General features: G+C 40.6%; 1 protein-coding gene across 1 annotated transcript in view; it reads left to right on the forward strand.

Annotated features, from left to right (window-relative positions):
- Nucleotides 1–3,842: 3,842 nt before the first annotated feature.
- Nucleotides 3,843–15,199, forward strand: part of atp13a3 (ATPase 13A3) — an 83,995-nt gene continuing 72,638 nt past the window's right edge. Inside the window, exons 1-2 of the mRNA XM_063047284.1 lie at nt 3,843–3,869; nt 6,265–6,438. Of these exons, the coding sequence (XP_062903354.1) occupies nt 3,843–3,869; nt 6,265–6,438 (201 nt within the window). The remainder of the gene's footprint in view (nt 3,870–6,264; nt 6,439–15,199) is intronic.

Genomic DNA, 15,199 nt, shown 5'->3' on the forward strand with positions numbered 1-15,199 from the left:
GCCAATTCTCTAGAGTCCATTTTAATGGAACAACTTATGTATATTACCAATAGAAAAATAATGTGTTCTGCAAAGTAATTGGTACTATTTTATGCATTCCAATCTGAGGATTAAAAAAATCGGGGGGGGGAGAAATTTTTTTTAAAAATCACTGCTCTGGAATGCTGGATACATAATTTTCCTACCAGTTAAAATCGAGATTTTCTTTGATATTTTCATTTTATTGCAGAATTGTTATTACAGTTTACAATAACCTTCAGACAGATCTATTTTAAATACTGGGGTATTGAATGTAAATATTAAAGGACCTTCTATCAGAACAAGTCTAAAACTTAGCCATGTATTATGTTCACATTACATCCAGAGGAGTGCTTCATGATTGATTGTAGATTAAGTTGTTATTTTCTGCATTATGACTTTATCTATGTGCAACCTTTCAAATAATTTCTAAATTAATGAGGTTTCCATGATATTAGCAACAGTTTAAAAATATAGATTGCATTCTTATAGTTCACAGATCATTTATCTTGTTACAAGGATGAGTTAATGTAGCATCAGTTTAAATGGATGGCAGATGATTGGTGGGCCAATGGGCCTGTTTCTATCCTGTATTTCTTTATATTCTATGTCTCTAAGTGCTGAAAGCACTCTTTCATGCAGTGAAGTACAGATCAAAGGAATCTGTAAATTTTCTTTGGTAGCTGTTGAGTTCCAGTTGATTTGAAGATTAAACTCATTTATAGTAATTCATTTATTTTAATTATTTACTTCTGGTCCAATGAACCTGCACTGCCCAATTCCAACCGTGCGACCAATCAACTCACTAACCCATATGTCTGTGGGATGTGGGATGAGACCATTGCATCCAGAGGAAACCCACATGGTCACAGGGAGAATATACAGACCTGGGTAGGATTCGAACCTGGATCACTCTCACTATAAAGCTTTACATGAACCACTAAGCCACTGTGCTGCCCCATTGTTTTAAGTAGATAACCAACTTAAACATAACTTATCTTCAATTGTAAAAGAACATGTTGTAGGCTGCATGAATGGCATGAATCCTGCCACCATTACTTCCGCCATCTTCAATGGGATCAAGCCACCAAACACATCTTTAACTCTCCCCCCATCCCCCGAGCTCACTGCTTTCTGCAGGGATCGCTCCTTCCATGATTCTTTTGTCCATTTTTCCCTCTCCCCCACCCCCAATCTCTCGTTCTGGCACATATCCCAGCAAGCAACAGGAATGCTACACCTGACCATTCACCTCCTTCCTCACTTCCATTCAGGCATTCAGGGCTTTCTAGGTGAGGCAACACTTCACCTGCAAATCTGTTGGAGTCATCTATTGTATCCAGTGCTCCCAATGTGGCCTTCTTTACTTTGGTGAGATCCGCCGTAAACTGGGGGACTGCCTTGTTGAGCACTTCTGCTCCATCTGGTGTCCCTCCTTCTTGCCTTTCTCCCATCAGATTCCTTCTTCTCCATCTCTTTAACATTCCCACCCACCTGGCTTTACCTATCACCTTCTTGCTGGTCCTCCTTCCCCTCTTCCCACCTTTTATTCTGGCGTCTTCCCCTTTCCCGCTTCTCTTCCAGTCCTGAATAAAAGTCTCGGCCCGAAATGTCGACTGTTCATTCATTTCCAATGACGCTGCCTGACCTGCTGAGTTCCTACAACATTTTGTGTGTGTTGCTGTGGATTTCCAGCATCTGCAGAATCTCTTGTGTTTATGAATACTGAAATCATTCCATCATTGTAAATCAGCAACATATACAATTTACTGTAACCATTGTTGTGTTCTTTATATTTATACGTACTGTGGGTTACTAATAAAGGATCATGTTCTGGAAGAAACAGAACTTTTATTTACAGCAACAACCAAACCACGTTTTTACAGTTCCACGTTCTCGATCATTCTATCATTTCTGTGCACGCTCAGAACTCTCTCCAATCACATTCTGACACGTCATATCACCACATCTTCCTTCCCTTAAAAAGGAAATCAATTAGCAACATTGACCAAAGCAAATGCATAATTTAACATGTCTCTATCAGTCTCTCTGGGGGTTTACGAACACGAGTAGACCTTCTAAGTGGTTCACACAGTTCTTGTGTTTCGTTGTTATTTCCATGTTTTGTCTGGTCTGCATCAGTTAACTGAAACTCTGAAGTTGGCTCTTTCTTGAGGTCTTTGCGATTTCTTCGTAATACTGCTCCTTCTTCTGTTTGGACCATGTATGATCTGGGTTTACTTCTTCAAGTACTGTAGCTTTCTGTGTCCATGTGTTCATTTTGTCTTATGTCCTTACTTCATCTCCTTGGCGCAGTTCAGGTAATGGACGAGAACATCTGTCAAAGTATATTTTCTGCTTTGCTTTGTGTTCATCTTTCCATCTTTTCACTTGTTCACCTCTATCTATTCTCAGAAGGCTCTCATCTATTGGCAGATTGGATCTCAAATGGCGTCCCATCAACAGCTAAGCAGGTGAAAATCCACATTCAAGTGGAATACCACAATAGACTAACAAAACTTTATAAAAATCACCTCCACTATCTTTTGCTTTGTGCATCAGTTTCTTGATAATTCCTACTGACTTCTCAACTAATCCATTGGACTGAGGGGAAAATGGACTAGATGTTGTATGAACAAAGCCTCATTCATGAGCAAAATGTCTCATGCACTCACCATTGAATTGTGGACCATTGTCTGTGAAAACTTCATCGGGTACACTATGTCTGGAAAAAACTGATTTAATGCATGTAATTACATTCACTGCATTTGTTCTGCTCAGACCACCCACTTCAGGATACAATGAGTGGTAATCTGTTATTAATAGATAATTTTTGTTGTCAGTTACAAAAAGATCAACGCCTACCTTCTGATAAGTGGCTCCTTACGGTTGCTAGGTTGGTATTTAAGGCATATTTGAAAAGAAGACACCAATTCTGCAATTTCTTGATTCATCCTGGGCCAAAACATCACTTCCCGTGCCCTCCTCTTACATTTTTCAATACCTAGGTGTCCTTCATGAATTTTCCCAAGCATTTCTTTTCGGAGATTTCTAGGAATCACAATTCTGCTACCTTTGTACAATATCCCATCCACAACAGAAAGTTCTGATCTGTGATTCCAATATTCTTGTACTTCGGAGGTACAGTCATGCTTATTATCTGGCCATCCATCCATCACCACTTGTATTACCTGACTGAGAATTTTGTCCTTCTCTGGCTCAAGACGCAGCAGTTTCAACTTTTCAGCAGAAACAGGTACGGTCGCTATGATCATATCAACAAATGCCTGAACATCAACAGCGTCCCTGTGTCTGTCTTTTGTTGTTGGATCCACAGCTCTGGAAAGTGTGTCAGCCGTGTACATGAATATTCCAGGTGTGTATGACACATTCAACACATATCTTTGCAATTTGATCATCATTCACTGAATTCTCAAAGGACAGTCACTTAAAGGTTTGTGAAACAATGCAATCAGAGGCTTATGATCAGTTTCAACATCAATAGATTACCCTGACAAAAACTGATGAAATCTCTCACAAGCAAACATAATGCTGAGCAATTCTTTTTCAATTTGGTCATACCTTGTTTCTGGATCAGATAATGAACGAGATGCATATGTCACTGTTAGCCATTCCTGATCATGTTTCTGGAGTAATACGGCCTAAGCCTGCTTGAGATGCATCACATGAGATCTTGATGGGTCTCTCAGCATCATAGAATTTCAACACAGGTTCTTTAGTGAGCACTTTCTTGAGATTTTGCCATGCCTTCTCCTGTTAATGATTCCAGCTCCATTTGTTTTTCTTTTTTGTTAGCTGCCTCAATGGAGCAAGCTGCTCCGAAAGATTGGGTATGAATTTTCCCATGTAGTTGATCATTCCCATGAACCTGTGAGCATCCTTTTAACATTGCGGTCTTGGCATGGTTTCAACAGCAGAAACCTTCAGTGGATCAGGACGCACACCCTCACTGCTGATGATATCACTCACAAAGTTAAGTTCAGTCACTCCTAGCTGACATTTGTCTTTATTCAACTTCAGGTTTGCCTTGCGTGTTGCCTCAAAGACTTGTCTGAGTCTTGCGACATGCTCTTGTTTAAATGATCCCCAAACAATAATATTGTCCATGGATGTGTACACGCCCTCAATGTGCTCATATAACATGTGAATGGTTTTATGGTACACTTCAGGAGCTGATGCAATTCCAAACAGAAGCCAAAGAAAACAGTATCTGGGAAAAGGAGTGTTAAAAGTACACAACTTTGAACTCGATTCCTCTAGTTTAAGTTGCCAGAATCCAGAGGATGCATCTAATTTACTGAGGTACTTTGCATTAGCAAACTGTGACATAATTTCTTCACAAGTAAGCAATTTGAAATGCTCTCTTTTAATGCCTCGATTCAAGTCTCTTGGATCTAAGCGAATCCTCAGTTTTCCATTTTTCTTATCAACAATGGCAAGCGAATTGACCCATTCAGTTGGTTCATTAATTTTTTTTATGACTCCTAGCCATTCCATTCTGTCAATCTCTGTTTTCAGTTGATGACATAATGCAAAAGGTACTTTTCTACATGGATGTACTACGGATTGCACTGTATTGTCGATTTTAATCATGTGCTCTCCTGGAAGACAACCAAGCCCTTTGAGCAAGTCCTCATACACTTTCAACAAGTCACTATATTCTGACTTTGTGTCACTGGCCAGGACTAAGACTCTTTTCACCAAATTCAGTCACTCACAGGAAGATAAACCCAGTATTGACTGTACATTCCTTGGCACCACCACAAATTAAAGCTTGTGCACAATATTTTTGTGTGATACTTTTGCCACACATGTTCCCTTAACTGGAATGTCTGCCCCTGACTACCCAGTCACTTTTATATTTGTCTTATGTAACTTTGGTTTTGGCTTTAATGCATTAAACTCAGATTCTGCAAGAACATTTACTTGTGCTCTACTATCAAGTTTAAACAGAATATTGTTTTTGTTCACTTGCAATGGAATAATCCAGTCATTCTTACTTTGTTTGTTTCCACAAAGCACATCTATATAAAACTCCACAAGTTCATTTTCAAGCACTGCATTTACTTGTTTTCTTTTCTTCCTACTTCTGCAACAGCATGAAAAATGAATACTCTTATTGCAGTCTTTGCACATTTTCCCATACACTGGACACTATTTTGGTGATGCTGCTGCCCACAACGATCACATAGCTTTTTTTCTCTCAGATGACGTCTTGCTCTCTGTTGCTTTTGTTATCATTTTATTATTTTTTCTAATATGTTCACACTTTTTCCCAGCGTCTACATTGCAGCTCTCAATGAAAAGGTCTTTAGCCTGTGGCGTCATGATTTCTGAAGCTTTGCAGAGCATTAAAGCTTTTTCCAAGTCTAAGTCTTGTTCTCTTAACAATCTTTCTCTCAGACCGTTATCCCAAATGCCACAACCAATTCTGTCTTTAATGAGAGAGTCTGTCAGTTCTCCAAACTCGCATGTTTTACTCCAGTGTCTCAACTCAGTAACATATTGATCAATTGTTTCACCAGCTCTCTGCGCACATGTAAAAAATCTATGCCACTCATACGTCACATTATACTTCGGTATACAAAATGCTTCAAATTTGTCCATTATGAATTCCAACTTTAAATTATCTCCATTTTCAAAAATAAAATGATTATATACCTCAATTGTGTTGTCACCTATTACATGGAATAGAAGCGCGGCTTTCATTTTTTCCAGTTTTCTATCAGCATCGATCGCTGATAAATATAATTCAAAACATTGCTTAAATTTTCTCCAGTTCTCAGCTACGTTCCCAGACAACTGAAGTGTCGGTGGAGGCTGCAGACTTTACATTTGTAAAACTGTTAGCAACACCAAAACAGTTCGAACTCTTTTTTATCTTCCATTCTTCTGTGTTAGGAAACGTATTATTCCTCTAGACCAACTTCTGAGACCATGTTGTTTTCTTTATATTTATACGTACCATGGGTTACTAATAAAGAATTATGTTCTGGAAGAAATAGAACTTTAATTTACAGCAACAACCAAATCACGTTTTTACAGTACCATGTTCTCGATCATTCTATCATTTCTGTGCATACTCAGAACTCTCTCCAATCACGCTCTGACATGTCATATCACCACAATCATTATGTGAAGAGGTGCATTAATATGTATTACATTTTCATGCCCTGTTCTTGTACTAACAGTTTAATTGACTATTGTATTTCCCATTCTATAAAGGAAGTATTTGGTTACAAGAGCTGCTGCTGCCGCAAAGCTCTGTGTATACTGGGAAGTATCTTGTCCTGTGGGTTTCTGCTCCTTCTGTTTTACTGGAGACCTGAGTGGAACGTCTGGGCCAAATATGTTCCGTGCCCTCTGCAAGAAGCTGATGTTGTCCTCCTGAGAACTACTGTAAGTCTCACCCCTATTTTAATGAAGTGGTATTTAATTTGTACATCTTAGCCTAGAATTTGCTGCTTGCTTTTTCTTTGCAGTTAAAGCAGTTCTCTGTCACAATTTGCAGCGGCAGCCTGGAATGGTGATAAGATTGGAAAGCTCTCACTCTGACCCTGACCTCAGCTGACAAAGCAGTTCAGGCACACATATAAGCTTGTATCTGAGGTTACTGGCAATATCAACAGGGACAAAAGATACCACTTGAGTGTTAGTTCTCTAAATTGCATGGTTTCTAGAGAATTGGGCTTGGAGAATGTAAATGGCACATTTGAGTAAATGTTATTTTTGTACTAGCAAAAACGAAAATCTTACCACAAGCAAATTTTGCATGTCATATCATTTGGTAAACCTAATGCCAAATGAAAATGCCAAAGAAATAAAACTCAGCTGAAAAAGAAGTGATAGGTGATACTTTTCCCAAGTGGTGCAAAGGTGTGTTTGGCATTCCTCTGTTCCAGATCAAGCTGATTAACTACAGCACCACACCACCACACCATTATTTTCTATTGACTCCTCACTCAGATTTGAAGTTTGTGAAGTTGAAGTGCACCAGCAGCCAAAATAAACCTCCAATTTATTCAGAACTAATGCAACGCCACACCATAAATGGAAAGCTTGTCTGTTTCAAACATTTTGAAGTTGTGCAATTCAAAGGAACTGTAAATTGATCATTTCTAAATTTTTCGCATTAACCATTATCTTGAAGCCATTTTAATGACTCTATTTGCAATACTGAAGCAGCCCACAAAGAAGAGGTTGACCATTATCTGAGAGTCCTTACAGCACTTTAAAAATGGAACAAGAATTTTTTTTGAGTAGAACTGATGTTGCTGCTGTTCAGTGAATATAGAACTCAATATTTGAGCTTTTTTATCCCATTATTGGTCATTACATCTCACTCCAACTTTATTGGAGTGCCACATTTTCACAGGGGAAACATCTCAACTCCAAGAACTGGCTAGCAATTCTTTTTGTATAACTGTCTGTGTTCCAGTTCATTTTCATGAAGTCACTCTACATGGAAATGAGTCATTTGGCCCCATCGAGGTCTGCATTAAGCACCCAATGACATCAATTCTACACTAGAGCCATAGAACAAATCAGCTCTGAATCAGGCCCTTTTGCCCATCTAGTGTGTGTCAGCCTGGTTTTCTGCCTTGTCCCACCTAAGATAACCTGTACCCATCCCATCTATCTGCATGTAGCCCTCCAAGACCTCTTTCATCTATACACCTACCCAAACTTCTCTTCAATGTTAGAATAGAATCAGCAGCCACCACTTCCACTAGCAGCTCTTTCTACACTTACACCACCTTCAGTGTCTCCTTAAATATTTCATCTTTTACCCTAAACTTATGGCTTGTAGTTCTGGTCTCACCCACCCTGAGTTGAAAAAGCTAGCATACACTGTATCAATACCCCTCATAATTTTGTATACCTCTATAAGATCTCCTCTCATTTTCTTGCACTTCTGGGAATGAAGCTTCAATCTATCCCTGTAACTCGGGTGCTCAATCCACAGCAACCATCTATGTAAATGTTCTCTGCACTCTTTCAAGCTTATTGATATCTTTTCAGTAGGTAGGTAACCAGAACTGCACACAAGACTTTGAATGTGGCCTCACCAACGTCTCATACAGCTTCAACATAACACCCCAATTTGTGGTCTGATCTATGAAGGCCAATGTGTCTAAAGCCCTCTTTAAGACCTTATCTGCCTGTCATGCCACTTTCAAGGAATTATGGAGCTGTATTCCCAGGTCCCTTTGTTTTATTGCAAACCTAAGTACCCAATCAGTAACTGTGCAAGTCTTACACTGGTTTGTTCTCTCAGTGTGCAACTCCTCACACTTTTCTGGTTTAAATTCCATCTTATATTTTTCATTCCATTTTCCTACCTAGTCCAGATCACTTTGCTAGTTTTGATAGCCTTCCTCGCTGTCAGCTATACCGCTTGACAGTGAGGAAGATTCTAACTGCCTGTATCTGATGTGTGCCTCCTGATTTTTTTTATTTTCCAAGGCTTCAATAAACAAGCTTCCCTATATCTGTTAGTTTTGCCTTTTACTCTAACAGGAACGTGCAGATTCTGTACTCTTATTTGAAGGCCTCCCACTTACCAAGCATCTGTGCCAGAAAACAACATATGCCTGCCAGATACCTTCTGATATCATCAAACTTACCCTTTTTCCAGTTGACCATCAGATATTAGTCCATTCTGCCCATCAAGTCTGCTCCACCATTTTATCATGTCCGATCCATTTCCCACTCAATCCCATTTTCCTGCCTTCTCCCCATAACCTTTCACACTCTGTCTAATCAAGAAACTAAATCAACCTCTGCCTTAACTATACCCAATGATCTGGCCCCCAAATGTGACAACATAGTCCACAGATTTACCACTATCTGGCTAAAGAAATTCCACCTCATCTCCATTCAAAATGGACATCCTTCTAGACTGGGGCTGGGCCCTCTGGTCCTAGACTCACCCAACATTGGAAACATCCTCTCCGCATCCACTCTATCTAGGCCTTTCAACATTCGGCAATCAGCCAAAGCTCTATCCATGTTTGTATTTTTCCTGTAATACCATGGGCTCTTATCTGGTTGAGCAGCCTCATGTGCTGTGCCCTGTCAAAGGCCTTCTGAAAATCCAAGTACGTAACATCCATTGATTCTCCTTGGCCTAACCTGATTGTTATTTCCTCAAAGAATTCCAACAGATTTGTCAAGCTTGATTTTCTGAAAGGAGGCCATACTAAATTTGGCCTAATTTATATGTGCCTCTAAGTACCCCAAAACCACATCTTTAACAAATGACTCCAACATCTTCCCAACCACTGAGGTCAGGCTAACTGGGGGAAAACTTCCTTTCTTTTGCCTTTCTTGAAGAGTGGATTGACATTTGCAATTTTCCAGTCCTCCAGAACCATGCCAGAATCTATTGATTCTTGAAAGATCATTATTAATGCCTCCATCGTTATATATGCTCTAGTGCTTTCACTGGTTTTGTTATTAGACAGTTGAATATAGATCGATTGTGGTTTTATTACATGAATACTGCATGCTGAATTCATTAGAGCATCTTACCGGAGAATTTAAAACTAGTGAATTAAGTATTTGGTTCTGGGAAAGGTAATGCTTATTTCTGTAATCATTAAGTGTAACTACTGCAGAATGACGTTACTTAGGATAGTTCTTTCTGGAAGAAGTGCATGCCACTACACAGTGGAGAAGGAAAACCAGGGTGTAGCCAGGGAATAGAATTGGCACAAAAAAAGTTCAAAACTTTCAACGACTCAAAGTGCATTTATTATCAGGGTATGTATACAGAATGCAATTCCTAGATTCATCCTTCCACAGGCAGCCACAAACCGAAAAATACCATGGAACCCATTCAAGTAAACGTCAAACATCTAACCTGTGAAGAAAGAACAAGTTGCACAAAGAACAGAAAGTGAACAGCATATAGAATATCAAACGTCAAAGCAGGAGTCCAAGTCCAGTCGTATTCAGTTTAGTTCCGTTCAGCGCCACGCTGCTCGATGTGCAGGCTGCGTGCAGAGTCATTCTTCGCTGAAGCACCTCAGTCCGTAATTAACACCCCGATCTAACCACACACAAAAACAGCAAAAACAAAGAGCAACCAGAATCCAGAAATACATGCACCATGAACCTCAGCGTCCTCCAAGATGAGTCTACACCTTGTCCAATCAATCCTTGCAGCATGGAATGTGCTTTCCTCTGACACTAGCTAGCAAGAGCAAGACTGGCCAAACACAGGCAGGTGCTGCCAAACAGCCACCCGTCCTCTGCTCTCGTCTCCATTGACTTCAATCTTGCTCAATGCCTCAATTGCAGGGAAGCACTGGAGACGAACATCAGCTCGCGCCCTCGGCATCTCAATTGGAGAGAAGCAATGGAGTCGATCATGGGCTTGCAGCCCTATCTCCGGCTTCCAAGCCTTCAGGCCACACAGTCCACTCCAAACCTCATCGATCTCCCTCGGAGACAGAAAAGCACCAGATCGCTCAATCGGCCCAAAAGTGCACCATCAAAATGTATCTCACAGGTTCCATTTGCAGTAAAATCATATTTGAAAGAAGGGGTAAAAGTAGTTTCAGGTACTGTCTTTAGGACATCGCTGTTGGGGGGTCACGTTGTTTCTGGTGCCATCTTGCCTCATAAAAAGCAGAGCAAGATATCAAATAATACCTGTAGGGCAGTCATTATAGGGCAGAACACTCACAGGCAGAGCAGCCAACAATCCTGCATATTACACGGTTTTCTGTATTTGGGAAGACGGTCAGCTGTCCCACAAAAACACAAGGAGTTCTGCAGATGCTAGAAATCCAGAGTAACACATAACGCACAATGTTGTGGGAATTCAGCAGATCAGGCACATCTCCGGACGGGAATAAACAGTCAACATTTTGGGCTGACCTTTCACCAAGGCTCATCCCATATTTACCTCTTCCATAGTCATTGATATAGATAAGCCGATTATCATGTAAATCTTTTAGCAGCTATTGGGGCTAGCCAAGAACTTTCCCAAATAGTTACGACTGCTTAGAAGGAGCAGTCCATTGCAACACCGCCTAAAGATTTAGAAGAATACTGCAGAGGCTGCACCTAAAAAGAACCTGACTTCCAATGCCATTTCCAGGCTCCTGCCTGTGTCATCTCATGTCCTTGAGCCATCAGCTGCCGTACATGGGCCCAGAAGGACGGGAATAAATATTTCATTTTGTTTTAAGACCATAAAATATAGGAGCAGAATTAGGCCACTTAATCCATCGAGCCTGCTTCGGCACTTTATCATAACTGATCATTTCCCTCTTGGCCCAAATCTCCTGCCATCTCCCTGTAACCCTTTATGCCCTGTCTAATAAAGCCTTTTGGGAAGCTGAGAATTATTGGGTACTACAGGGAGCAATTCAATTTGTCCACTGTAGACCTTCGATCTCAATGATTTGTTTGAGGAGGCTAGCATAAGATATGCAATTTTCATGATGGCTTGAAGACAGTGAGAATAGTGTGGAGCAAACAGTGCAGTATCAGGAGCATATGGGCTGCCTCTGAGAAAGAATGAGGGCACGGCTGCTTGAAAATAATGTAGAGGAATATGAGAAATAGAGAAAATAGAGATTTAGAGTACTTTTTAAATGTTGAAAGACTAAAAGATGACCTAGGTAACCTTAAAAATAAATCATGGAATGATAGTACGCAGATAGAGCGAGAAATTAGGAAGGCAATCAATATCGTGACCTGTGTAGGAAAAGGGAAAAGCAATTCTGTTTTATATGGGATTGGTGAGAGCATATCTGGAAGATTGCACCCTGGTCTCCCAATTCAAGAAAGGATTTACTTGCCAAACAGGGAGGGCAGCAAGTATTTGCCAGAATTTTAAAGGTTCAAAATGCACTTATTATCAAAGTATGCATGCAGTGCATAACCCTGGGATCCATCTTCCCACAGACAGTCATGAAACAAAGAAGCACCTTGGAACCCGTTCAAAGAAAACATCAAACACCCAACATGTGCAAAAAAAGAACAAATTGCGCAAACAGCAAAAAACAAGTGAAAAACACAGAATAGAACTCCTTACAGAGTCATTGAAACAGTCTGGGAATGTTCAGTTTAGTTCAATTCAGTTCAATTTAGCGCTGTGTCATTCAGTGACTGCAGGCTGCAGAACCAGTCTGCCCCATCAAAATAGCACAAAATAGATTCAGGAACACCGTTTCACTTTGAGTGCTGTGTCTAGAACCAGAGCTCCTAACCGCAAAACATTGGAACAAAATAAGGAGAAACTTCTTTAAGCACGTTGAGAAACTTTGCAGTTCCTCATGGAAGAGAATTGTGGAGGATCAGTCACTAAGTATATGACAAGATAGGTGGAACGCAGCATGGATTCCTTAAAGGAAAATCCTGCCTGACAAACCTATTACAATTTTTTGAGGAAATTACCAGTAGGCTAGACAAGGGAGATGCAGTGGATGTTGTATATCTGGATTTTCAGAAGGCCTTTGACAAGGTGCCACACATGAGGCTGCTTAACAAGATAAGAGCCCATGGAATTACGGGAAAGTTACATACGTGGATAGAGCTTTGGCTGATTGGCAGGAAACAGAGAGTGGGAATAAAGGGATCCTATTCTGGTTGGCTGCTGGTTACCAGTGGTGTTCTGCAGGGATCAGTGTTGGGGCCACTTCTTTTTACATTGTACATCAACGATTTAGATTATGGAATAGATGGCTTTGTGGCTAAGTTTGCTGACAATACGAAGATAGGTGGAGGGGCCGGTAGTGCTGAGGAAACGGAGAGTCTGCAGAGAGACTTGGATAGATTGGAAGAATGGGCAGAGAAGTGGCAAATGAAGTATAATGTTGGAAAGTGTATGGTTATGCACTTTGGCAGAAAAAATAAACGGGCAGACTATTATTTAAATGGGGAAAGAATTCAAAGTTCTGAGATGCAACGGGACTTGGGAGTCCTCGTACAGGATACCCTTAAAGTTAACCTCCAGGTTGAGTCAGTAGTGAAGAAGGCGAATGCAATGTTGGCATTCATTTCTAGAGGAATAGAGTATAGGAGCAGGGATGTGATGTTGAGGCTCTATAAGGCACTGGTGAGACCTCACTTGGAGTACTGTGGGCAGTTTTGGTCTCCTTATTTAAGAAAGGATGTGCTGACGTTGGAGAGGGTACAGAGAAGATTCACTAGAATGATTCCAGGAATGAGAGGGTTAACATATGAGGAACATTTGTCCGCTCTTGGGCTGTATTCCTTGGAGTTCAGAAGAATGAGGGGAGACCTCATAGAAACATTTCGAATGTTAAAAGGCATGGACAGAGTGGATGTGGCAAAGTTGTTTCCCATGATGGGCGAGTCTTGTACGAGAGGGCATGACTTAAGGATTGAAGGGCGCCCTTTCAGAACAGAAATGCGAAGAAATTTTTTTAGTCAGAGGGTGGTGAATCTATGGAATTTGTTGCCACGGGAAGCAGTGGAGGCCAAGTCATTGGGTGTATTTAAGGCAGAGATTGATAGGTATCTGAGTAGCCAGGGTATCAAAGATTATGGTGAGAAGGCAGGGGAGTGGGACTAAATAGGAGAAAATGGATCAGCTCATGATAAAATGGCGGAGCAGACTTGATGGGCCGAATGGCCTACTTCTGCTCCTTTGTCTTATGGTCTTATATTCTAAACAGTTACCTAGATTTTTAGACATTAGGGGATTCAAATAATATGGGGTATTACAGTAAATTGGTGCTGAAGTAAAATGTCAGCCAGGATCTTACTGAATAATGGAGCAGGCTTGAGGAGCTAAATGGACAACATCACCCCTGCTCACCTCAAACCATATCTGCACAAAGCCCCATTCACGACTTGTCTCTTTCTTACAGGAGTACGAGCAACTCAGTCTACAAAACCTTTTTCCCTCACAATAGTTTAGTCTGATGTTATTACATTTTGTTTGACAATGATAATGGTGTCAAATCAATCAAGCATACAATTGCTATTATTGTATATGCAGCAGGTAATTGCAACAAATAACATGCAGTCAATGATGCACCCTTTAGGTTAGGCACCTACTCATGAGAATAGTTTGCAATTGTATCATCTTTGTTCCCATTAAGAGCTTGCTGGAGAACAGTGTCTACATTCTCAGTGGTGAAGGTTTACTGACGAACGTCCAGTTCACCCTAGTGTAGATTATTAAAATGCATCCCACAATGGTGATGCCGGGAATTGATGTAACTTCATGCTCCACTGTGAGGAAGCTAGTGTTGAAACAAGTTAAGAAATTATAGTGAATTATAGATTCCAGCTTCATGCAGATGCCAAATTCGCTGTTCAAGTTCAAGTTTATTGTCATCTGACTGCATATATATGCAGACAATGGAAACAACATTTCTTCAGACTCTGATGCATTCACAACACATATATCACACTCAGCACATAAAACAAAATATTATCACAAAAAGGTAAATAAAATATAATTCAAAATGCATATAAAGGTCACAGTACAGGTAATCTGTAAACGGCACAGTAAACAATAAATAACTCCCTGTCCTAGTGATGAGACCTAGCTGGAGGCAGGGTAGTCATTAGTATCACAGCCTAGGGGAAGAAACTGTTACCCAGTCTGGTAGTCCTAGCCCTGGTGCTTCTATACCTTCATTCTGATTGTAGTGGGTCAAAGAGATTGTGGGATGGGCAATAGGGACGCTTTGGCTCCTTCCTATACAACACTCATGGTAACCTTGAATAGCACAAGAGTTCCGTAATGAACTCTGCACAAAATTTGGGTTGACAATGCTTCCTTTGAATTACATACTTACAGTGGCAGACGCCTCTGAATATTCAAGCACCTTTGCTGAGACAAGGTAATTCACACAGATGATCTAAAAGCTTTTGGGGACAGAGAACCCAAAATTAATGCCGTCAGGGCTGACTCTGAGTACACCCATGTCCCCATTATTGATTACAACTGTATGTGCGACCATGTTTGACACCATCAGTCTGGTTTTGCAGCTTGAGCTCAAGGCACAATGGTACAAATAACTTAGTTCACATTGCTTAGTTTAATTCAGTCCAATTAACATAACTCCATTGTCTTTCATTTGCATATGAGAATGTCTTATAGTCACTTCACCTTGCAAACCAGATCTCTTAGCAGCCAGCCCCCATCCTCCCAACCACCCATCCA

This window comes from Mobula hypostoma, chromosome 4 (genome assembly GCF_963921235.1).
Source record: "Mobula hypostoma chromosome 4, sMobHyp1.1, whole genome shotgun sequence".
In the NCBI taxonomy this organism is placed as follows: domain Eukaryota; kingdom Metazoa; phylum Chordata; class Chondrichthyes; order Myliobatiformes; family Myliobatidae; genus Mobula; species Mobula hypostoma.